Raw genomic sequence first — 27,065 nt, 5'->3', positions numbered from 1 at the left:
AGGCCACTAGTTCAGTAGGTACTAGTATAAAATATCCTGATGAAGTGGTAATAGTGTAAAATACCCACATGGAAAAGTATTAGTATAAAATGCCCACATGAAGTAGTATTAGTATAAAATACCCACATGAAGTAGTATTAGTATAAAATGCCCACATGAAGTAGTATTAGTATAAAATACCCACATGAAGTAGTATTAGTATAAAATACCCACATGAAGTAGTATTAGTATAAAATACCCACATGAAGTAGTATCATCCACATGAAGTAGTATTAGCATAAAATACCCACATGAAGTAGTATCAGTATAAAATATCCACATGAAGTAGTATTAGTATAAAATACCCACATGAAGTAGTATCAGTATAAAATACCCACATGAAGTAGTATTAGTATAAATATCCACATGAAGTAGTATTAGTATAAAATACCCACATGAAGTAGTATCAGTATAAAATACCCACATGAAGTAGTATCAGTATAAAATATCCACATGAAGTAGTATTAGTATAAAATACCCACATGAAGTAGTATTAGTATAAAATACCTACATGCAGTATTAGTATAAAATACCATATGAAGTAGTATTAGTATAAAATACCCACATGAAGTAGTATTAGTATAAAATACCCACATGAAGTAGTATTAGTGTAAAATATCAAATTTAGTATAAAATACCCACATGAAATATTCTATGGTTGTTGTTGTTCTAGAGTTTAACGCCATTTTTCAGCACAAGATAGGCTATACATGGCGGCCAGTATAACTAGTGGAGGAAGAACCCTGGAAAACCCAGGGAAGAACCACCGACCCACGAGAAGCTACTAGCAGGCTTTCCCATGTACCCACACTAGCCGAGCCTTGGCCTCGAACCCACGCAGACAGAGGTGAGATGGCAGTGATCCGGAATGGTGAGCGCTTTAGACCACTCGGCCACTGATGCAAAACAAACAGCATCAATCACAATTAGATAATATGCAGAAATCATTATCTTTATTAAATGACTTATCAATAGTTTACCTTAACAATTGGTTCTTTTTTCAAGGTGCAAATACTTCTGATTAGCCTGATGTCAGCCCCAGTCTGTGTCAGTGCATGTGCTATGTATTGTTTTAACCTGTTGCCCTTAGGACATTTTCCCACAGATAAGCCAACTACAGTATAATATGGAACAGTAGATGTCAGGAATAGAGTTCCAGAATACCTTTCCAAGTTTGATTTGAAAATGATTTTTTAGTGTAAAGTTTAAATTTCTGATCAAAATTTCTTTTTCTTTTTGGAGGAGATGGGCTTTAGTTTACTGCGAACCAAAATGATATTACAGGAAGAAAAATTCAGGACCCAAATATACATCTTGAAGGGATTCTGGTATACTGAAGGTTCAGTTTTGACAGGTTTCTGGTTTACTGAGGATATTGCAGACATTAAGAAAATATGTCTTTTTATACACATTTAGACATATGTGCATATTATCATCGAAACCAAAAGTCTGTAAATCTTTAAAACCAAAATAAAATTAATGTGTTCTACATGAGTTGAAAGAGACAGAAAGAGAATTTTGATTGTGTGTGCATGTTTTAAATAGTAAAAACACTTGTGTGACTAAAGAGAGGACATGATTATGAAATAATTCATATTTGTTCATGTGTAAGAGTGCAAACAATTAAGAAAGCTCTTTACTTTTTTAAAAATTTGATGAAAAATTACCTCAACAATGTACATTTCTTCAGATTATATTTCTGTTGGTCTCTTAACGAAGAATAAAAAGCAAGGCTAAAGAACTCGCTATTAAATGTGTATTTTATTTTTGAATACTGATCAAAGGATACAAAGGAATAAATTATAAACAATTAAATAATAAGCAGATAACACAATCTTTCTATAATTGTTTATTTATAAGCAATTTACCTTAAAGTTGGCATTGCTTTAAAATGTAAAGTCTTAGACTAGCCTATTGATGTCCCCATTCTATGTCAGTACATGTGTCAATTATTGTTTTTTCCATTGCATGTCCTTGGGATATTTCCAGGCAAATGACCCACCAATAAGCCTATTATAGTACAGATGGCAAGGTGAGTCGAAGAGACCTCACTTTACTTAATATCAGATCAAGCACATAACTCCACACATATAGATATTCATGGTACCATTCCCTATCATACAGAAACTATATTTTTTCAGTTTTCTTATCTCTATATGTCACCACAAAATTCATTATTAAAATATATATTATTTCGAGAAATTACTTTAATATTTTTGGAAAGCATTTTATACTTGTGTTTCTGATATTATCTCTGAATATTAATCAAGGGAGACAACTACTGAGACTAATCATCTATTTAAATTTCAATTGCCTCCCTTGACAGATAACTGACAGCAAAGGCCATTTGATATATACATTGTTACTAAATTTAGTAAACCTGAAAGTTTGTAACTAGTTTTAGTATCGCAGACTTATTAAGTAACATACAGTGGACACTGAGCCATAAGCTTGGAGGTATGGAAACCCTTCCGAGTAAAAACATTACTGCTTTGTATGTCAGGATATCTTCCTTTACAGTCCAAATATGATAAATGTTTGAGAGACATAACCTATGGCAGTAATTCCTGGAATTTATTCTGTTCTGAAAACTTGGAAGGAATTTTCCACAGATATATGATCTCTTAATGAAAAAAGTGTAGATGTTCCAGATCACTTGTCTATTAGGGTTCCCTTGGGTCTCATCTTCTTGGCTAACTCAGCCTGAAAAACAAATTAATATATATAAGAGAATTACATATATACAACAAAGTGATAAGAAAGCACTATCCCAGAATCCTACATCAGAATACCTGATCACATTTGCAGAACTTTTAAATATGAATAAATAATATTATCATTCAGGCTAGAGAATTTGAATTCGTACTCTACAGGGATTCAAACCCCAGCCCAAGGGTTATGGTACCCATTGCCTTACTTGCACTCACCAACTCCAATACCATCTTGACCAGGCATACATCATCAGAAAACTGATACTATGAAATCAGTGATATGGGAATTTGTGCATAGCAGACACGCCCACATTTTAAGCCATCTAAGTAGGATATCCATCTCGATTGATAGGACAGAAATCAAGATATCTAGAGGTTAATACAGAATTACAAATACGAATATAGAATTACAAATAGGAATGTAATATAGAATTACAAACAGGAATGCAATATAGAATTACAAATAGGAATGTAATATAGAATTACAAATAGGAATCCCTTGATCCTACTGGAGAATGCTTGATAACAGCAGAAATTGTAATTTTAAATATAAATAAATAATATTATCATACAGGTTACAGAATTCTAGACTGCTCAGGTGGCCTAATGGTTAAAGCGTCTGCCTTGGATGCTGGAGGTCATGGGTTCGATTCCTGGCCAAGTCATATAAAAGACTTATAAAAATGGTACTAACAGCTGCCTCACTTGGCTCTCAACATTAAGAGGTTAGTGTTAGGACTGGTCAACCTGGTGTTAGGATAATGTGACCGGGGGGCGGGGACCAGCCAGACATCAAGACAAGTCTATATGTCGATTTCATCATCCATTCGGGATAAATAGCAAAAACAAGATTTTCAGAAATAGCCACCACGGCCACATTTTGGGGTATCCAAGGAGAATCTGTTTTATTTAGGAGCTAACAGACTTTGGGATGAATGCATGTGTCAAGTTTCTTGGTAATACTCTATGTAGTTCAGAAGAAGTAGCAATAAAAAAACTTCTGCTAGAAAGTTAGGACAGATCATAACTTTAGCTTTCCTGGTATTAAAAATTGTTTTCTTTAGATAGCACAATGTAGAAAATTAGATGACATAATTACTGCATTATGCTGGTAAATAAACCCATACTATTTTGGTCAATATTACATCATGTTATAATAAAATATCAAAATAACATCATCATGGCAACTAATGATATCAAACTGACATGATCATGGCAACTAATGATATCAAAATGACATCATCATGGCAACTAATGATATCAAATGACATGATCATGGCAACTAATGATATCAAAATGACATCATCATGGCAACTAATGATATCAAAATGACATCATCATGGCAACTAATGATATCAAAATGACATCATCATGCCAACTAATGATATCAAAATGACATCATCATGCCAACTAGTGATATCAAAATGACATCATCATGCCAACTAATGACATCCAAATGACATCATCAGGTAAAGAAATAATGTCATTGATGTTTCGTGTTGTAAAATCAATACTCAAATTTAAGAAAACTTTTGTGAATAATTTGTGTCATAAATTTCATTTGAAATGAACATTCATATACCGTATATACTCACTTATAAGTAGAGTCCAAATGCAAACAACAAAGATCCTAATCTGCCACAGCCTGCAGATCGGGGTATATGCTGTTTCTTTTACCGACTACTCCTAACTAACTGCACAGACCCAGATCTGCTGGCACATTATGCAACAGCAGATCTGGGTCTGTGAGGTTTACAGCTGGATTCGGGCTATAAGTGAATATATACGGTAAGAATTTGACTAGTCATAATACCTCTTCCATGAGTTTTCTCTTGCTCATTCCCTTCCTCAGGAGTTGCTTTTCTATCACTCTGGCATTGGCTGCATAGGAATCAGCAATTTCTTTCTGTATGTGAAAACAAAATAGAACTAAGCCACACATTTTTTACATACCACTGCCCACTTTTAGTAGGGGCTTGGAGGATTTTCCCCCTAATTGCCGATGACATTCTGTCTGCTCTCTGTTACTAAGAATAATTTGTTTCTAATAATAAGATACTTTCTATATTTAGCTCATCTGGCCCTTTGACCTTAAAAAGGTCAATCAATATATGGAAAGGGACATAACTCAAATACTAAATTTGAGGAACTGAAAAAGACTGGTTTCATGATATGGTTTAACACCTTCACTGAAACTCTTCAAATAATACTAAATTGTTTCAATAAAATAAAATAAATGCTAAATTGCTTCAAATAGAAGATGCTAATACTAGCTTATATGCACATTCTCTTGTAGTACGCAGTAAAATATTTTCCTATAAGCATATTATGACCTGGCCAAAAAAAATGGAAATAAACAGTTGATGACTTTATGGCTAAAGTCTCTATACTGAGTATCTGAATCACGGAAATAAGATTTACTTTCTAACAAAATCAGTATATATTTTCCTTGTTCATTCTAATTTTCTTCACATAAGTATTAAAGTTTCAAAAACTTATGCACTGCATTATTTAAGCAAGTTTTTCTAAACTTGTTTATACATAGATTTGTCATTTCAAGAATATTTCAACACATTAATGCCTTTTAACACTTAGTTTTGCTTTTCTTTTTTTTACCGTGTTCCCACAAAAGCTGCCATTTTTTTCCATTTATACTTACAGCCTCAATTTCTTCCTCTTCCTCGTCCACTGTGGATACTGTAACTGAGCTAAACTTGCCCATGTTCTTTGTGTGCTTGGTCAAGGTCACCTGAAAATAAAATTGCATTTCAATACATGAATGTTTATCTGTGTGGACAGATTGTTTGTGTACAAATTACTTGTTTTTCTACTAGCCAGGTTTATTTACTGACTTTTACTATGAATGAAGATCAGCTGTGCAAGAAAAATATTTTTCTCTTATTCAGGCCAAGGGGATGTTGTTTTTGAAGAATTACTTTTTCCCAAGTAAAACTTTACTTGCCCTGCCATGTTGCATGTAAAATCTCACCAAAAAAAAAAAATAACTAGCTCCCTTCAACAAGAAACTTTCAGAGGAAAATGGGTCTGTGTAAGATTTAGACTGGTTGTATGGCAACCTTATTTTTGAACTTTTATGTCTAAAGATCAACATTATGTACAAGGAAAGGAAATTGTTACCGATACACTGAATTAGTGATTTTCTGCTTATGATCAGATGCTCTTTCAGGCACATATAATTATATGATATATCCAATAAAATTTTCTATTTCCAGTAAAAATCTGTTTTATAACAAATTTATTTCATTGGTTCCAAAAGGTTCATAATAAATATACTACTTGGTCCCTGTCTCAAAATCTATAGGTGTGTTCTCTCCTAGATATGTACCATCCTATCAATTACTAGGCTGTAGGTTATAGTATTAATAGCTTGCTAGAATCATGAGTCAGATGACGTCCCTGTAAATTTTCTTAAACTCTGTATCATTCCATAATGGACAACAAACAAACCATGCAGTGATGACTCTAAGAACCCCACTGATGACCAAAACAACCTTTCCCAAATAATGCTCCTGTACTTTAATGGCAGAGGAATTATGTGACTTCATGTCAAAATGTCATTCATGAGGTAAATTCACATTTTTTTCCTACTGACATGGAAAGGTCTCAAATCTGGTCAACACTGGACACAATGTTACATATAAAGCTGCGACATTATCCAGATGCGAGAAACAATTTGAAAGGTTCCAAAATTTATTCCAATTGTCAGGCTATCATCTGACCCTTGTAAACGTTTAAAAAACTGATACTATTATGCAATAATACATTTCTTCCTGAGCTTATTTCAAAATCATATCTTTAAATAAAAATATTTAAAAAATCTGTGATCTTCATGCCTAAAATATAATTTTTTTTTAAAAAAAACCCTGTTTGGGACCACAGAGAGTAACAGTGAACATATGCAACAGGATTCTACTTCATCTCAGTCTATACAGTAAAAAATAATGAGTTGTCAGATATTCCTGTGATGTAGCTGTGAAATTAAAATGCGTAAAACAACTACTATTTTTCAAGCAGTCTATTAAAGCAAGTTCAGTATCTAAAAAACCCCACAAAAATGCCTTCCTAAATCTACAATCTCTAAAAATTCTGAAATGGATTATTTTGCCAAATCAGCAATAACAATTACTGACATTACAGGATCTCATTTATATCAGTAAGGAAACATCAATTTCATTTATAGCTGTAAGGAAAAGGTCAATTTCATTTATAGCTGTAAGGAAAATGTCAATTTCATTTATATCAGTAAGGAAATGTCAATTTTGTTTATAGCAGTAAGGAAAACGTCAATTTCATTTATATCAGTAAGGAAATGTCAATTTTGTTAACAGAAAATAATTATATCAGCAGCCTTGTCATTAACTGCCATCAACCTGCTCAAAAAGCTTTAACTTTGAAACTTTTAAGATTGTGAAGTACCTATTTTTACAACACTGTAAGTACCTACCTTTCAACACTGTAACATTGTAAGCACCTACATTTACAAACTGGTAACATTGTAAGTATTTACATGGTAACATTGTAAGTACCTACATTTACAAACTGGTAACATTGTAAGTATTTACATGGTAACATTGTTAAGTACCTACATTTACAAACTGGTAACATTGCAAGTATTTACATGGTAACATTGTTAAGTACCTACATTTACAAACTGGTAACATTGTAAGTATTTACATGGTAACATTGTAAGTACCTACATTTACAAACTGGTAACATTGTAAGTATTTACATGGTAACATTGTTAAGTACCTACATTTACAAACTGGTAACATTGTAAGTATTTACATGGTAACATTGTAAGTACCTACATTTACAAACTGGTAACATTGTAAGTATTTACATGGTAACATTGTAAGTACCTACATTTACAAACTGGTAACATTGTAAGTATTTACATGGTAACATTTAAGTACCTACATTTACAACATTGTAACATTGTAAGTGCCTACATTTACAACATGGTAAATTAAGTACCTACTTTTACAGCACAGTAACATTGTAAGTACCTACTTTTACAGCACAGTAACATTGTTAAGTACCTACTTTTACAGCACAGTAACATTGCAAGTACCTACTTTTACAGCACAGTAACATTTTTATGTTAGAATATCATACCTTGTATTTTTTATTTTAAGCCACCTGGTTGAAATGATAATGAGGAGGGAGAATCAGAATAGACAATAATCAATGGTAAACTCCTGTACTATTGGTGCCATTTTCTACCAGGACTGACTTTACAGAATTTTGCACAAAAGTTGTGCATATGGCTTGTGTGTTCTTCTCCTTTAAGATTATTCATGGGTTTTAGAGGTGTTTCATATAATTAGTATCACTACTGAAGACATAATCCATGTATTTTCCAGTACAAAATTATTAAGTTACTTTGGAGCTAAGTTTCTTAACCAAGACAAACAAGCAAATATTTCACAGAGGAAACCTGATATGGTCCACTGCATCAAAGAAACAATAGTCACTCCAAGGGACTTATGCTTTACTTGTCAAACTTAATTTCCAGGAGGTAAAGATAACACCATTTCTTCCTTCTAACTGTTGAGTGTCCAAACAATGACTGATATTCATCAGGAATAACAAGATTTTACAAAAAGGATGATGTGGTTGTCAGATTGGCTGTCAGGTTGGCAACATTCTCATTTAGGACCAAGTAGACATCATATTAAGTTTTTTGTGAAAATGCCATGTCAATACAGTAAAACCTGACTGGAGAGACCACTGCTATGAGAGACCACCTGTTTTGAGAGATCAAAATCTCCTTGCACAGATTTATTGATTATATGGTGTTAAGACCTGTTATGAGACACCATGTGTCTTCAGAGTTCATTATCTTTTGGCAGAAGGGGTGGTCTTTCAAGACAGGTTCTACTGTATACCCATACTTCCAGGGTGGGGGGTGGTAGGGACAACAAGATATTCAAGATAGCTGTAATTGCTGTCATACTGGATGTATCACTGCTACTGATTTCATTTAAGACCAACATAAAAGTCTTTTGGTGAATACCCCACATTGATATAACCATCCATTTGGGAGAAGAGATCATATTTTCAAGATGGCCAATATGGTGGCCACATTGAGTGTCACTTTGCATCTGTTTCATTTAGGACCAACAGGACACCATAGTAATTCTTCTGGTGACTGCACCCCCCCCCCCCCATCAAAATGAGTTTACATTTACAGTAGCAATAGCAAGCTGTTAAAGATGACTGCTATGGTGGCCATGTTGGATAAATACCAGCACCAGTTTAATTTAGGACCATCAAGACATCATAAAACATCTTCTGGTAAATCATGTTGATATAACCATCTTGGAGAAGTAACAATAGCAAGATTTTCAAGATGGCTGCCACAGTGGATATCAGAATGGCAACATTTAAATTTAAGACCAACTATACGTTTTAAAATGTCTTTTTGTAAATGTTGACGTGATAAGGAGAAGTAGTAGTAACAAGATTTTCATTTAGGACATCATAAGACATGTTTCTGTGAAAACCCCATGCTGATATGACCATTCGTTATGGGAAAGTAGTGATAAAAGGATATTCAAGATGGTCACCGTGACTACCATACTGAATGTGCAAGCAGTGCCATATTCATTTAGGACCAAGTACACATGATATGAAATCTCCATGTCAAGATGACTTTTCATTTTTTCTTTTTTGTGGGTTTAGTGCCATTTTTCAGCAACATGATATGAAATCTCCATGTCAAGATGACTTTTCATTTTTTCTTTTTTGTGGGTTTAGTGCCATTTTTCAGCACATGATATGAAATCTCCATGTCAAGATGACTTTTCATTTTTTCTTTTGTGGGTTTAATGCCATGTTTCAGCACATGATATTAAATCTCCAAGTCAAGATGACTTTTCATGATGACTTTTGTGGGTTTAGTGCCATGTTTCAGCACATGATATGAAATCTCCATGTCAAGATGACTTTTCTTGATGACTTTTGTGGGTTTAGTGCCATGTTTCAGCACATGATATGAAATCTCCATGTCAAGATGACTTTTCATAATGACTTGTGGGTTTAGTGCCATTTTTTCAGCACATGATATGAAATCTCCATGTCAAGATGACTTTTCATGATGACTTTTGTGGGTTTAATGCCATTTTTTCAGCACATGATATGTAATCTCCAAGTCAAGATGACTTTTCATGATGACTTTTGTGGGTTTAGTGCCATGTTTCAGCACATGATATGAAATCTCCATGTCAAGATGACTTTTCATGATGACTTTTGTGGGTTTAGTGCCATTTTTTCAGCACATGATATGAAATCTCCATGTCAAGATGACTTTTCATTTTTTCTTTTGTGGGTTTAATGCCATGTTTCAGCACATGATATTAAATCTCCATGTCAAGATGACTTTTCATGATGACTTTTGTGGGTTTAGTGCCATGTTTCAGCACATGATATGAAATCTCCATGTCAAGATGACTTTTCATAATGACTTGTGGGTTTAGTGCCATTTTTTCAGCACATGATATGAAATCTCCATGTCAAGATGACTTTTCATTTTTTCTTTTGTGGGTTTAATGCCATGTTTCAGCACATGATATTAAATCTCCAAGTCAAGATGACTTTTCTTGATGACTTTTGTGGGTTTAGTGCCATGTTTCAGCACATGATATGAAATCTCCATGTCAAGATGACTTTTCATAATGACTTGTGGGTTTAGTGCCATTTTTTCAGCACATGATATGAAATCTCCATGTCAAGATGACTTTTCATGATGACTTTTGTGGGTTTAGTGCCATGTTTCAGCACATGATATGAAAACTCCATGTCAAGATGACTTTTCATGATGACTTTTGTGGGTTTAGTGCCATTTTTTCAGCACATGATATGAAATTTCCATGTCAAGATGACTTTTCATTTTTTCTTTTGTGGGTTTAATGCCATGTTTCAGCACATGATATTAAATCTCCAAGTCAAGATGACTTTTCATGATGACTTTTGTGGGTTTAGTGCCATTTTTCAGCACATGATATGATATCTCCATGTCAAGATGACTTTTCTTGATGACTTTTGTGGGTTTAGTGCCATGTTTCAGCACATGATATGAAATCTCCATGTCAAGATGACTTTTCATAATGACTTTTGGGTTTAGTGCCATTTTTTCAGCACATGATATGAAATCTCCACGTCAAGATGACTTTTCATGACGACTCTTGTGGGTTTAATGCCATTTTTTCAGCACATATGAAATCTCCGTGTCAAGATGACTTCTCATGATCACTTTTGTGGGTTCAGTGCCATGTTTCAGCTCATGATATGAAATCTCCATGTCAAGATGACTTTTCATGATGACTTTTGTGGGTTTAGTGCCATTTTTCAGCACATGATAGGCCATACATGGTCACTCTCAAGTTATAGAGGATATATTGTAATGGAGAAAAACTGAATTTATATCTTTTCCTTAATTTTATTTGAACATCCCTTCTTGTCAAAATTAATTCATATTATCTGCAGTTTGTTAATCTCCTTCAGTTAGAATTGCATTTCATTTATTATCATTACATTTGTGTTCACTGAGCCAAGCAAGCTAGCACAAGTCACATTTGTTCGATGTAATACTGTTACACCTTAAATTTATATATTTTGTAAAACATTTATTCACAGAAATGTATGCTGATGATTTGCCAAAATTAAATTTGTTACTGACAGTAATTATATTAGTCTCTATTTCTATAATCTGTTACTGACAGTAATTATATTGGTTTCTATTTTTATAATCTGTTATTGACAGTAATTATATTGGTTTCTATTTTTATAATCTGTTATTGACAGTAATTATATTGGTTTGTATTTTTATAATCTGTTATTGACAGTAATTATATTGGTTTCTATTTCTATAATCTGTTATTGACAGTAATTATATTGGTTTCTATTTTTATAATCTGTTATTGACAGTAATTACATTGGTTTCTGTTTCTATAATCTGCATAAGTAGCAATCCCTCTTAACTACAACTGAGTACAAATCATACTCACAATGCTTGCAGAAAAAATACTTAAACTCCCCATTAAATATGGCATAGACAGTACTATAAATAACGAAAGTTTTTTTTATGTCAGCACAGTATGTTAAAAAAATTGATTTAAAATATTGGCATTTGTTTACCTGACCAAATTAAGTAAGATCATGCAATCATAATGTCAGTACATACAATTAAAATGTATTGGTGAAGTATTATTTCAGAAAATTAGGAAAGTAGACCTTCTTTACCAACATGTCTGATACTACAGTAAGTATCTGATTGACTGTGAGAATGACTTTGAATAATAGTCACACAAAAAAACCAGCATATACTTCAATAACATATGTCTTATGCTATATTTCACCTTCTTAGGTTCTGATATCTGACTGTATACATCTGTCTTTACTCCCTCTCTCTTTAGAGCACCATCAACTATAAACATCACATCACTTTTACCTTGGTGGTGATAGAACAATAGAAGACCACACCTAAAATATATATTAAAAAATATATAATAAATTGCATACATGAATGATCCAAGGTGAACAAAACTTTCGGTGCAATTAATATTGCAATAATTAATCAACCAAACTAATAAACAAATTCTCTGGAGAAGTCACTTTTTTAACAAAAGAAAGTACGGAGTGCATATATTAACCTATGATACATTTGTTTTTCAGAACTCCACAATCTTAACATGTTTACTATGGCAACAAAGACTGAGCTATATTAGGGCTGTTCCAGTTAAACATATATCCCCCACCCCCCCAGGACAGCACTTAAAAAAGAACTTCTGTAGGTGGTTGCCTTTCAAACTATTTTGATTCTGACAATGGAAGATTCGTTAGGAATATCACTTATGTTGTGGGTTGTGTTAACAAAATGAGAAATGGGGTTGTCAGAAAAAAATATATATATTTAAAATCACATCTAACCCCCTCCTAGCAGTCTAACGTGAATAAAACATTGGGTCAGAAATGATGCCAGTACATGTGAGTGCACCAAATTTGTATGAATTTCCGTACTTATAAAGCAGCGATACGCGTTCCACAAATTATGACAACATCGCGGATATTAAAAGTGCTTTGCGCAGTATGCAATTTGTATTCAACTTTTAACTTTAAAATGTCATTCTTGCTGGCAGTAGCGGTCTCGCAGCACTTGAAGCAACATTCAGTTTTAGGAACACAAATGTTTAAATAGCTGGATACTTTGGTACGACATTAATGGTTGTTAAACTAAATTTGATTGGTTCAGTGGGCCGTGAAACAATCAATTTGTGGTAGTTTTAACCTTGCTTTCATCATGGAAGTTTTACAAAAACTTGTTTCTAATAAGGGCCACATTGGAAACCAAAATGGCTGAATCACAACAGGGTTTGTCTTCAGACGACATTTTCAGTTGGCAAATATTGGCTGGCGATTGCTATGACATTTATAATAGTCTGTTGAACGAATGGAAAAATATCACTGAAAATACCAGTATGTGATTCTGAGCCCAAAATAGATGTTGAGTGTGAGACCGATGTGAAACCAAAATGGCTGAATCACAACAGGGTTTGTCTTCAGACGACATTTTCAGTTGGCAAATATTGGCTGGCGATTGCTATGACATTTATAATAGTCTGTTGAACGAATGGAAAAATATCACTGAAAATACCAGTATGTGATTCTGAGCCCAAAATAGATGTTGAGTGTGAGACCGATGTGAAACCAAAATGGCTGAATCACAACAGGGTTTGTCTTCAGACGACATTTTCAGTTGGCAAATATTGGCTGGCGATTGCTATGACATTTATAATAGTCTGTTGAACGAATGGAAAAATATCACTGAAAATACCAGTATGTGATTCTGAGCCCAAAATAGATGTTGAGTGTGAGACCGATGTATGTGTTGGATGGACAGGGTGCCAGTTATAGGCCTGCAGTATGAGCATTATTTTGAAACAACCAATCCTAAATACCGGCAATTTAAAAGTTCGGTGCAATTTTAGTTTCTTTTCTCCAGGCATTGAGCACTGAGAGATTTTGTGCTCACTTAAGATGAGTGTTCTGATAAACTGAATAAATAAGGATTTACCCATTTAAAAAGAGCATATTTATTCAAGATACCAATGTCTGAACAAGCAGACTATGGGAATGTTGGACTTAAAACCCTAATATAGCATTATGGAAGAGAAAAAATCTGGCATAAGAGGCAGCAAAGCACTGATTCAAGGAAGTGAATCTTTGGCAGAGTTTTTCACATTAGTGAAAACTTTTTCTTTTAGAACAGAGATATCCAAGAGAGAATACCCATGGGGCCACACTTGTGAGATGTTGAAAATTGCACAGCCACAAAGAACAGTAACTTGTTCAAGCTGGTTATGCATATGCACTTCAGACAGCAGGCAATGAAAGGAGTTCACAGCACAGAATAATGTTCATCCTCAGAGGTGGAGGAGGATCATATTAAATTCAGAAACAACCAATAGATTAATGCTCATAGGGAACATCAGAGAATCCCCATACAGCAGAATTAAATGTGTGTAGATCTCTAGTTGGATAAAATTTGTCCTGTTTGTGTCCCCATACAACAATTAAATGTGTATAGATCTCTAGTTGGCAGAACCACTATGGCAACAAAAGAATGACGAGACTAACTTTCATATCATGCAGATGTATTAACAAATGAAGTACATGCTTTCCAAGTGCAAAAACTAAATGACATTAAACATAAGAGACTGACTGATCTGTGTAAACTCAAAGCAAGATGGATAAAATTTGTCCTGTTTGTGTTTGGTTATTCCTATGATAATTTTGAGAATGGTGATATTTTCTGCAGACCTTTTGGCAATTAGTTCCAAGCCATCATTTGGTATGTGTATAACACATTGGATTACAATTATCTAGTACACAACATTTTGAAGCAGTGTCAATAACTACCGGTAAAGATGAAATTAATGAAAAAAAGACTGGATGTCATTCAGATATATGAATTCTTTACTACACTACTTACCGTTATATCTTTGTCCGGATTCTTTTTTTACCATCTCCTTTACTGGTACCAATACTTTCAATAAAATTATAACTTCAACTTTCTTGTGATCTCAGTATCTGAGATCATGAATTATTGTGAACAGATCAAATGTGCTTAGTTTTGTCGTAAAATCTAAAACTATTAACAAGGGACTAACGTAAAAAGTGGGTCAACTTCATGTATACAGAAATTATTACTGTACCATATCATAGTGTGTTGTTAGAAACAACAGAATAGTTGTACGAGATATATTTTGCAAAGTTGTAGAACCATCACTCATATTGTCACATATTCCATTTTAATAATACTATCATTATTTCTGCATATTCCTATCAGTATTTTCCCAGTGGTATCAATTTCCTGATCTGATGTTGTTCCTTTCTTGTGCAATTTTTACATATCTTGAATTCTGACAGTATCATTAAAAAATAGTGTAATCTGCACCTAATTGAGTTGTTTGAGAAGAAATTCATTTTTTAACCAAAAAATCACTGAAGCTATGAATTCCGGCATTAAAGTCTCACATTATATAACATTTGAAGTAGCCATGATAGTAATTTAGGATGCAACTGTATTAATTTCACCTTTGGTATATTCAAATCTTGAACGTGATGGAGGAACATGGCTCCAAAATAAACATGTCAATTTTATAACCTGTTCATTGACTAGGAATCAAGTATCCAAGTCCAACTGAATTGTTAGAAAATTTTTAATTCTTTTGACAACATCGTAATTAGCTGTCAAAAATATGGAGTAAACCTATGGTCTTTTCTGCCATCCTGAACAAGACCCCACCACAGCCAAGTGACCATGCCCATTGACATTATAGTAATAATCGCTCTACAACTAGAGATGACTTCTCTTGGAGTATTTTGATTTCAGTAGAGCCTTAACAGAGTGGAACAGTAAGAAAGAGTGACAGATATTTAAGTGTTAGGGAGATAAAACTTTGCTAGCCATGGTTCCGATAACTCTATCTACACCTTCACAAATCAAGCAGATATTTCTGTGCTTCGGGTCTGTGAATTTCATTGGATGCAGCAGCAAGCCACTGCATCCAATCAAAATTAAGTTGTTCAAATTTGAACACTGTTCCTATGTGATCACGACAAGGGGAGCACACAGCTTGAATGGACTGATAAATAAGCACTTTTCCAGAGGCGGTCTGTGTTTGCACAAATACCTTTCATTCAAATATCCCTGTAATGGCTTCCGTCTGGTACATAGTCATACTGTCAATGTTAAACTTACAAAGTATCCCTTTCAGGTCAACTGCCACCAACTTTTGTCCAATCTACAATGCACCATGCTAATGTTAGTTGGCATTACATACTGAGGGAGGCAACACATGAAATCCAATAGACGTTGCTAGGACAAAGCACTGATATAGCTGTTCGATCTGCCAAGGTGTGGACAGGGTTATTGAAACCTTGGCTAGCGAAGATGAGATATTGAACAATGCCTATTCATCCCACCACCACCTCCTTGGAGATCACACACACACAAAAATTAGATTAAATTCTGAAATCCTGGCAGCATCCCTGCAGGAGAGATAACTTGACCATTTTATTTGATTTTATTGGTCTCTGGTTATCCCATGGTATTTCTGTTACTTTATCTTACAATGTGTCCCATCAGCATGATTGAAAAAGACATACAACCATTGAAAGTTGTTGAAGGACTCACAGAAAGTAAGATATTTTTAGTAAAATGAATCTTTTGAGAGCTTGTCCTACTTGTAACTGAAAAAATTCAGGGACATTGTTTTATTAGGATAATTTCCATCCCTTTACAGACCTGAGTTTGTATGACTCGTTACTGAAATCAGCATCTGACTCTTTGGTGTAGTATTGAAAGCACACATTTCAAACTTGTGTAGATCCAGAAAATGGTGCAGCTGTTATGGTTTTCTTTTCACAAAAGCTGTCATCATAGATGTTTTTATACTGATACAAATTTGATCATGAGTGCTCAGAAATTTTAAGTTATTGAATTTTAATATTGTGGTGTTTGCACAGATTTACAGTGGGAACTGAATTAATACAGTGAGTCCTGAACTCCTGAGTTTTGTGCAGAAACATGGAATCCAAGCAGAATACATCCAGAGGTTTTCTATCTTGGATTTAGTCTCCTGATTGCATTTCACACTGATAATACATGTTCACAAACAATTATCACTAGTAGGAAATGTAAGTGACAAATGTAGATGCATATCATAAACAAGGCAAATAGTATGTGGGGGGACAAGATCATAAAAACAGACGGGAATGGATAAGCATAATAACAACAATAATGAGTAGAAGTGTGCTTCCTTTATGATGTTTGAAACATTATTTTCTCAGCTTCAGTAAGAAATTACATTAAAGGGAAGACAATAAAGGGTATACAGTTAACTAAACCAATGTGAATTTAGCTACTTAAAAGATGTATCAAATCGATTTTAACCTTCTTGTTATATGTGTTCTGGTCTGTTCCTGTCCATTCTGGTGATTATGTCCACTGAATCAGTATGGCTGGAAATTTTTTTGGGCAAATTTAAAGACTGAAAAATCTGTTTGCAGATTATGATTATACACTGTAATTCTGCCTGAGAGATGTGAATAATTTCTTGGTTTGTTGATTCTGTTTGTTGCTCAATTCAAATACATCATTGAAAAACATTAATGCATTCTCATACTTTGTTAAAAATATTTGTTACACATACACTTCTCCAGATATCGATGAAAGTTGCTTGAATAAAATTAACAGTTCTGGTTGGAACAATGGACATTGTTAGAGAGACTTTAAGTGATCTAAAATATAAACTTTTCCGCAGTGTGAGGCAGGATTGCTCAAGACTTCTCCATCTCATATGCTCACCATGAAAAATACATTTGTACCAACTGATGATGACTTTTAGGTAACTGTCAGAAAGGCATAATTGACAATATTCAAAGATCTATAAGAATTACTAGAGCCAAAACTGATAAACTCATACAGCTGTGGCAAAAATGATGGACTAGTACCTTTGCTGCTGTTGTGACTGTTGATTAGTTGGCTGATTTGGTTTGTTTTTTTTTAGGGTTTTTTAATGCCATGTTTCAGTACACAATAGGCTATACACGGCAGCCAATATATTAGGTGGAGGAAGAGCCACGAAAGACCACCAAACCAAGTTGGTTGATCTGTGACAAGAATTCACTCTGTGAGATGTGCAAGTGTTCTGTAAAAGCAAGCACCTTAGTACACTTAGGCATGCATCACAAAATTAATGAAATAATTAAAATTCACATGTCAGTATATCTTTAAATAAAATGGAAATTTAAAATGATGCATTTTTCGCTCTAGAGATGAAAATGACAATTACAATATAATACTGTTTGCAATATTTAATATTGGTACTGTCCATTTCTTTGTTGGATTCTAATTTTATGAGCTGGCACTCCAACTTCTAGTTGGGAACACTGTCTAACAGACCTGAGATATACTCATGTTGTAAAAATAAAATATGGTAGCTCTGTCATGAATGCATGCCTCCAAATTTTCTGTAAATTCTGAAAGTGAACATAAAAAACAGACTATTAATTTAAACACTGTTTCTTACCGTTTACATTTCTGCCTGTATTGTTTCTCTATTCCCTCCAACCTGAGTAAAAACAGAAAAAACACAGTTACATAAAATTTGGGCAAGTTAATATACATTTCCAGGGTACATGTCAGATACACCTCAAATGTGCCTAGACCATCCATATCTCATTTTCTCAATGATACACAGTCACATGCCACCTACCATCTTGTAGGGAATTCATCATAAAATTGCACACTGGTACCCTGCCTTCTTTACTAAGTTTGAAATATTGTCAAAAAGAAAGGTATTAGACGACTGATACTTCTTATGAAACTGAGTCTACCAAGTTGCTTACCAGAAACTTTACATTTATTCCAATCATATCCAATTTGTTACAAGATGGGAATCATAATTTATCCTTTCTTTACCATTAGTGATCTTAATCATGGGAAAGCACTGAATTATTTTTAAATGTGTGTATGTGATTTGGATTTTTAATGTAGCTTTAAAAAAAATTCAGTCATATCACAATGATATCTGCAGTGTTGCAGTTTATAGTGAGTCTAGCACTGAGACATCATGTCCCACCCTGTCACATTATCCTGACACCAGGCTGACCAGTCCTAACACTAACCTCTTAATGCTGAGTGGCAAGTGAGGCAGCTGCTAGAACTATTTTTATAAGACTTTGGTATGACTCGGCTGGGGTTCAAACTAGTGACTCTCACATCCAAGGTGGACACTCTAACCATTTAGGTCAATGGAGTGGTCATTTTTAAATTTATTTAATCATCATAAGTCAGGGTCCAAGAAAAACCCTAAAATTTGGGCAAATTACCTCTTATAATAGACTGAGGTAGGTAAAAATAGAGATAAGTGGGTGTAGAAAGGACAAAATAATCAATTTAAAACTAAAGATTTTGCATATTTTTCATGTCAGGTTATTCAAATGCTGACGAAATGTTTATCAACAATTAAACCTTTCTTATTCTGCCTCACACCAAAGAAGTAGAAAAAATAAATAGGTAATCACACGAGTTATTGTCACATTGGTAATTTCTAGAAGGTGAGTGGGTGCTGTTAACAATTTCTTTTTCCACTGACAGAACTGAATGCCTTTGGAAGTTGTTGTTTTGCATATTGTTAAGTATATATGACTGATTTGGTTGTTAGTCATCTCCGCTTTGACACCTGAACTTATTCTAAATAAGATGTTCCTTACAGGAATTAACTGCACCATTTCTTCTGTTTTGAAAATAATATCGTAATGACTTCCAAAATATAAGTTAGCAAATGAAATCAGATGTTTTTAAAGCATTCATCTTGAGCAAATGTAAGTGTTGTGACCAAGATGAGTCATGTAACTGATTAAATGAATGGTTTAATTAAAACCAACAACAACAAACAGGAAGTCTGTTCAGAATTGTTTTTCTTTTTGTCAACAATTAGAATTGCATATGAATAGATGATAAGTCTATGTCTGTAATCTGCTTACTGGAAAAAGAAACAATATGTCAACACATAAAATGGCACCACCCCAGAGGTCTCACTAGGATTTTACAATTTGGAGTCCAGGACTCCTATTTTGGCAAAAATAGGGAGTCCCACCAGCAAAAGTTGCAGTCCCCTCCCAAAAGCATATTAGGCAATACCTGAAGTGGCCAAACATCCATATGAAAAGAACCAGTGGTTGTCAGTGAGCATACTTTTCCAAATTCTTTACACCACTGACATATAGCTCTTGTTTGTCCATTAGAATCAGGCTGAATTTTGTCAATTCAAGGAAGGCCTTATTCAGAATACTAAGACAAGCATCACAAACTTTCTTACACTTATCTACTGTTCCACCTGAACTATCACTTCTATCAACTTTCTGAATCTCATTACAGTCTTCATCTATTTGCCATTTAACCCCAAAATAATAATCCAAATTTGCTAAAGGTATTTTGTCTAAGTTCTGACATGCCTTGATTTTTAGGTCATATAAACTACTTATTCGGCTACACTAGTAAATTAACAAGATAATGAAAGCTAAAGTTGTTCCCTTGATGTATTCTTATAATGAACACATGTACATCTCTGGGTCTTTTTGCCTCTGAATCCAGTCATTGTAAATATCAGCACATTTTCTCCCACCAATCAGCAGTTAGTCTAAGTCTTTGAACTTGCTGCCCAGCTTTTGCTTCATGTTCTTCTGATGTACTTTTATAATGACAACATGTACATCTGGGGCCTTTGAGCCAATGAATTCTGTCATTGTAAATGTAAGCACAGCTAAAATGATCCATTGATCAAACACAATTTCCCATTCAGTAGGTGGCTGAAGCAGGATCAGTAAGCCATTGAATTTGCCACCCAGCTATGGAGAACTCCTGCGTATGTGATTTTCTGCATTCCAGATTTAAACAATTCGTCCAAAATACACATGATTAAGCATTTCTGAGACCACTCACAGACCTTCAAAAGATGATAACATCATGATATTGATAACATATCACATCATAAGAAAGCTCTGTATCATGAATCATAATAATACACAACACAACCATATCATTTTATCCTTACTGGTCTCAGAATTTGTCATTTGATAATTATAAAGAGAACAGATGTGATATTATAGCACTCATGCATATATATAACACCACTTAACACCTTATTTAAAAAAAAAAAAAAAAACTTATTATCCACTGAGACTACTTCACAATAAATGACCATTATGTTACTGGGTGAAGGTTTTAGTACTATCCATGATGTAGGCAGTAAATGACATGAAGATGTGGGCTTTCTCTATTAATAATAATACCAATAACCATGGCAACAATAAAGTCTGGAAAAAAGATACCTACCTTCTCAAATATATAATATCATCTGGATCACACGTAATCTTGTGAGCATGCTTGTGGCTGTCAATCACTCGAGCCTTGTCCCTTGTCCGCAACGGCAGTTTCTCCATAGGGCAATCTGCAGATTAAGTTGAATAGTGTATTATTACCATATATGCATGCAAAGTAAATATAAAAAAGACCCTGAATAACCATTCTCCCATTCAATATTTTCAGTCATTAAAAAAGTCATTTCAATCATTACAAAAGTATAACTACTATAACCATTCTCCCCATTCAATATTTTCTGTCATTAAAAAGTGTAATGGTAACCACTCTCCCATTCCAAATTTTCTATTATTAATGTGTACCCTAACTATAACGCATTTCCTAATCAATCCTTTCAGTTATTAAAAATGTGTTTTATAATTATAACCATTCTTCTACCGACACTATTGTCCAAGTCCAATTAGGTTCACATATACGATGATATAAGAGCCTGCTTTAAGAGATCAAAATTTGTTTTGTTGTGGACTTAAATATAACATTTCTCCAATGAACAATACCAACTTAGATATTCCAAACAAACCTTTCGTAAAACTGGACAACTCTCATGTGCTTTCCCAATCAATAATCGGAAAACAAAAGTATTCTAAATGAGTTTATTATCCCAGTGATCACATGCCCTGCATGTGACCCAGCCTAAATTACTCTGACATTAGACAGTGTGATGATCTAGACCAGACTATGGATTGTCCTAGTGATTATGGAGTTGAAAAGAAGACTACCAATCAAAACTGTAATCAACACAGTTGCCCCTAAAAGCCAAAAAACCTAAAAAATGCCATAATATGCAATGATCAAATTCACCACCTTAAATCTGGCAATGTTACAAAATGAAACAGCAAAACATTCACATTTGCCATATGAGATGGCTAAGACAAGGGAGGCCACTCTGACCTTGCTTTGAAATCATGTGTTGATGTGCCACACAACACCACACCAAACATGCATCTCATCCTCAATAATGTTTGATTCTGCAAACCACCCAAAATGACTGGTCCAACAAAAATTTGCTTTTATCCAGTTTTAGTGACAATATGTATAGTCAAGTAGTCATCTATATTTAGCAGTTCTGCACACAGGACTCTCAGAAATGTGAGGATTTTGGTAAATGATATATTCAACTAAAACCTTTTGCTGAAAAAGAAATCATGGTTTTATTTTATTTACATGATGCTGAGACAATCAGTTCTGAATCCTTTAGCTTCAACTTTAATTCTCTCATTTTTTCTCTCTTTCTTTGTTATTCTTGTCTTTCAATTTTATACATTTCCTTGATCAAGTTAATTTTAAATGTATATAGGTGCCCTGTAGTGCATTTTCAGTGACATTCAACTTTCTCTATCTCCACTGAGCTTAAGTTTGATCTTTATGTAAAGCAATATCCATGCAATGTAGATGTTACATAAAATCTGCTTTGGAAACAAACATTTTCTTTAATTTATTAGGGAAAAGGCACCATTAATGCATTGCCCAGCATGCCATATCTCCATGTGAAAATCTTTAGTGCAGGCTGGCTGGGGTCATAAACAGTAAATCCCACCAATTCCCAACAAAAATATATTAATATCGAAGAAATTGTTTCGATAGCCTCGTTTAACTTACGATTCTTATCATACTTTTAACTGATTTGATTTAGAAATTCACCTCTTTGCTTGTCTGTGTATGCAACAGACCCAGCAGGATGCCAAGATACTACAAAATAACATTAGTGTTTTACTTAGTGGGCATGAAAATTCGGCATGCAATTCTGTCAAGAAAGCAAATTGTACTTAAGGCCTATTAAGACAATATTTAGCATCTTGCCCACAAACGTGAAAGAATGAGCTTTTTTGAGGTTTAGTTAGATCGGTTTCAGAATATGACTGAACAGTTTGCCCCAGCCCTTTCAAGTCTGTACAGACTGAACAAATCTGAAAGCAAGCTATCAAGATTGATGCATGCAATTATGATTATAAACTCAAAATGTTGGTCCCCAGTCCTAAATAAATTGTCTTCAGTAGATTGGAAAACAGATTAATATGTTTTCAAAGGTTCAAAAAAAACAGCAAAAATACCCTGATACAGTTGATAAAGACAATGAGAATGAGGAGAAATCAATATGAATATACCTGATCGATGAATATGCCTAAACATGAACTTATACTACTTATTTCTCCATGTATCGCAATATGTCTTCAAGTTTTTCTTTGTACAGCAGTAGGGTTGCAGAAAGAGTGGATGTGATTAAGAAAAACTCCTCCAACATTGCTGCACACATCCTGATGGAGTTCCTAAAACTTATCACAGAAAATCATCTCTGCACCCTACACATTCTCAATAAATTGCATCTGACCAACACTGCAGAGTGGATGGTGTGACATACTTCAACTTAATCTGGTTTCGCCATTCATGGCTTCCATTGCATTCCAGGCAAATGAAATGTACGCCAACAAATCTTGAAACAGAGGTCCATTTACTTGTGTGAAAATTTGAATTTATTAGAGAAAAAAAACATCAGAATCAGTAAAATCTGACTAAAACATTATGACTTTAACTTGTAGAAAAGTGTCTATATGGGCTGACAAGTGAGATAGTCCTGAAAATTTGACTTCCCCTTATGTAGTCCTGCATGTAAGACATATCACATGTTGATTTTGTTTAGGTGCTATGTCTTACGATCCAAACAACATCCTTGTATAGCGTGTTCCGATGTCATTGACATTGGAATGAGTAATCAAAGTTTCAGGAACATCTCACACACTTGGCAGCCTATATCACCACTCTTCCACTAATTTATGTGTAATTAATATACTTATTGTGCTGTCTTTATCTTGGCAGAATAAAAATATGATACTAGCAAATGGAAGCATTTTTACGTTCCACTGACATATATTTGAATTTGTTGCAATGTGACAACAGTCGAGGTATGCTGAAGTAAGTTCAGGTAGGTACATGTTGGGGATAAGTTTCTTGAACGAAATGAACCATTGTTGACAGTTCCAATAGCCATAATATAGTTTTATTTGTTTCATTAAAGAATAATATTTCAACTTAATCCAATTTCAGCATTCCCAGCTTTCACTGCTTTCTAGCCAACTGAAATGTAGGCATAAAAAACTTGAAAATAGGTCCATTTCTTTTGTGAGAATTTGAATTTATTAGAGAAAATACATCAAAGTAAGTAAAGTCTGACTAAAACATTACGACTTTACTTTGTAGAAAAGCGTCATTATTTTAGTTGTCAGTTGTTTGAAATATTCGAGAAAATTTGACTTTCGTAACGATGTTAGTCGACATCAAAACACGCTACACAGCGCCGTTAGTTAGGCTGTAAAACCTTGACGCCCACAAAATAAATATCAGCGTCAGGTCTAACATGTAAGACTACCCCTTATGATGCTATCAAAGAAGGTAATGTTGAAAATAGAAGTTTTTTCGCCGGATTGGATTCATGCGATGGTCGTCCGAGAGTTATGCTTTGGTACGTTACAGTCTTTTGAATGGATATGTGTAGCTGTTCAGTCTTCTTGCGATTTTGAAGCGATAAAAGTCGCGTGAGAAAAGTCGAATCCTTGTGTCCATTTATAGTACCAATAAGGTGATTTCGTGCTGTCAGAGATTTCATCGTACTTTATTGATAAAACGTCAGACTCGTGTGATAAGACATAATCAGTATACATCGAAATCAGATGACACATCCAGACCTTACCTAAAATGAGTGCCATTTGTCCACAGATACAGTAATATACATATAACGGCTTTTCTCCTTGATACTCTTCTTGATCTTTTGTGTCTGTGCATACTACACTCCGAGATACAACTTTAGGCATCTTAGAATATCTTTGGTCGATATCTAACTATCTCAGAGTAAGTGTTTGTTCACAACGTCATCAATTTTTGTGTCGGTAAGGTCACTCGTCGCCAGTGTTGGTTGCAGTACCGGAACAATAATACGATAACGACTATAGCGATTGAATGTCGATCAGAGTCCTATGCAATCCTTAGAAATAAAATAAATTTTAAAAAATAAATAAATAAATAAACAAATAAATAATAATAATGATAATAATAATAATTATATCAATATTTTGAATCCATTAGCGCTTTCAAGTACGAGTGTTATTAAGAACACTAACTGGGAGAAAGTGTGTGTGTGTGTGTGTGTGTGTGTGTGTGAGAGAGAGATTTGGATTTTTAATGCAGCTTTAACAATTTTTCAGTCACATCGATATGGTGTCTGCAGTGTGGCAGTTTAAAGTGATGTCTAGCATTGGGGCATCATGCCGCAGACATGTAGCATGATGTCCCACCCAGTCACATTATACTGACACCAGGCCGACCAGTCCTAACATTAACCTCTTAATGCTGAGCGCCAAGCAAGGGGGCTGTTAGTACCATTTGTGTAAGTCTTTGGTATGATTTGTCTGGGGATCGAACCCACGACCTCCCGCATCTATGGCTGACGCTCTAACCACTAGACCACCGGAGCTGTTCTAACTGGGAGAAAGAGACCCTATTTACTAAGGTCGCCAGCATTAAGTTGTTAATATCCTTTTCATTAAATTTACCTCTGTGGAGGGTATGCTTGCAGTGTGCCCTATATAAGTCAACCACAATTCTCCATTTTCAAATTGCCATTTTGAGACAAAATAAGCATACAAATTACATGTACTTATATATGACACTGAAATAAAAACTTTCTCTTGCTTATGTGGATGCAAGTTTTCTAATCTTTTCTTGAGATTCAAAAAATGAATATCAGTTACTATACCTAATCATTATTAAATTATATAGACATAGACCAAGACAAATTTGTATTACATAATAAGAAACATTAGCTCATTGGAGTTATTTTACTCTAATATAACAATTTACTTCAACAATAAGACATAAGATTCATACATACATTTTTGTTCTAGTTATCAGATTATATTTCTATGTTAAACCTGCTTACCCCTTTCCCCACTTATAACTTATATTTTAATAATCAGTACATAAAAATCATTTTATATGAATTGATTCTGTTTTCTACAATTCCATGCAGTGTTAAAAATGCATGCATAATGGCCAATACACATGTAAGATACTCTCTGTCTTTGAATTTATATTTTCTATGTAAAAATTTAAATGCAGAAAAATCATTTTACATGTATATACTGTACACTGACATGCACTGCTAAAATGTGCTGGTTAAAATAATGCCTGTCCAATATATCCTTAAAATAACTATTACATTTATACGATTTTAAATGTACAAGGACAAGGATGAGTCTATGCAAAAGATACAAATAGGATAAGTATTAATACACGTGAAGCATGTAACTACAAAATGTATTATCCAAAGGGAGAAAACTCCATTCAAAATCATGTGTAGGCAACATATGCCAACATTTAGTGCAACCAAATGCTAGAAGATAAAAAAACTAAACACAAAACATACATCTGATTTTGGCATCAGCAACATCTTATTTCTAGTGTTTGCATATGAAGCATTTACACAATAAGGTCACAGAGCAGGTCTTTAAGAGGGATTCAAAATTGTTAAATATCAGAAGATGCACAAAAATTATTACAGGGAGAATTTCATAGCTTAGCGGCTTCATGCCTACATGACTGTATCCCTTTATCGGCTAGTATGGGTTGCCAATTGAATAACTAAATGAATTTAGCCCATATCAGCTAGTATGGGTTGCCAATTGAATAACTAAATGAATTTAGCCCATATCACCCAGTATGAGTAGTCAACTGCATACTTAAAATGAATGTAACTCATATCAGTTAGTTAAGGGTTGCCAACTGCATACCTAAATTACTGTAGCCCATTATTAATTCATAAGGATGCCAAGTGCATCATCTGAAAAGGACGT

At 34.1% G+C, this 27,065-nt stretch overlaps 1 protein-coding gene across 1 annotated transcript; it reads right to left on the bottom strand.

Annotated features, from left to right (window-relative positions):
* Positions 1–1,781: 1,781 nt before the first annotated feature.
* Positions 1,782–25,113, bottom strand: LOC149772949 (STING ER exit protein-like). Its single transcript, XM_089947025.1, has 7 exons — positions 24,908–25,113; positions 21,178–21,292; positions 18,368–18,409; positions 12,131–12,254; positions 5,410–5,499; positions 4,564–4,656; positions 1,782–2,742 (listed from the first exon to the last, which is right to left on the bottom strand). Exons 1-7 carry the CDS (start codon positions 25,026–25,028, stop codon positions 2,692–2,694), a joined length of 636 nt encoding a protein of 211 aa, XP_089803151.1. The 5' UTR covers positions 25,029–25,113; the 3' UTR covers positions 1,782–2,691.
* Positions 25,114–27,065: the final 1,952 nt, after the last annotated feature.

This window comes from Sinohyriopsis cumingii, unplaced genomic scaffold (assembly GCF_028554795.1).
Source record: "Sinohyriopsis cumingii isolate HCF-2022 unplaced genomic scaffold, ASM2855479v2 utg000957l, whole genome shotgun sequence".
NCBI lineage: Eukaryota > Metazoa > Mollusca > Bivalvia > Unionida > Unionidae > Sinohyriopsis > Sinohyriopsis cumingii.
Note: the sequence above shows the minus strand (reverse complement) of the source record. Positions and strands in the feature narration are given on the sequence as shown.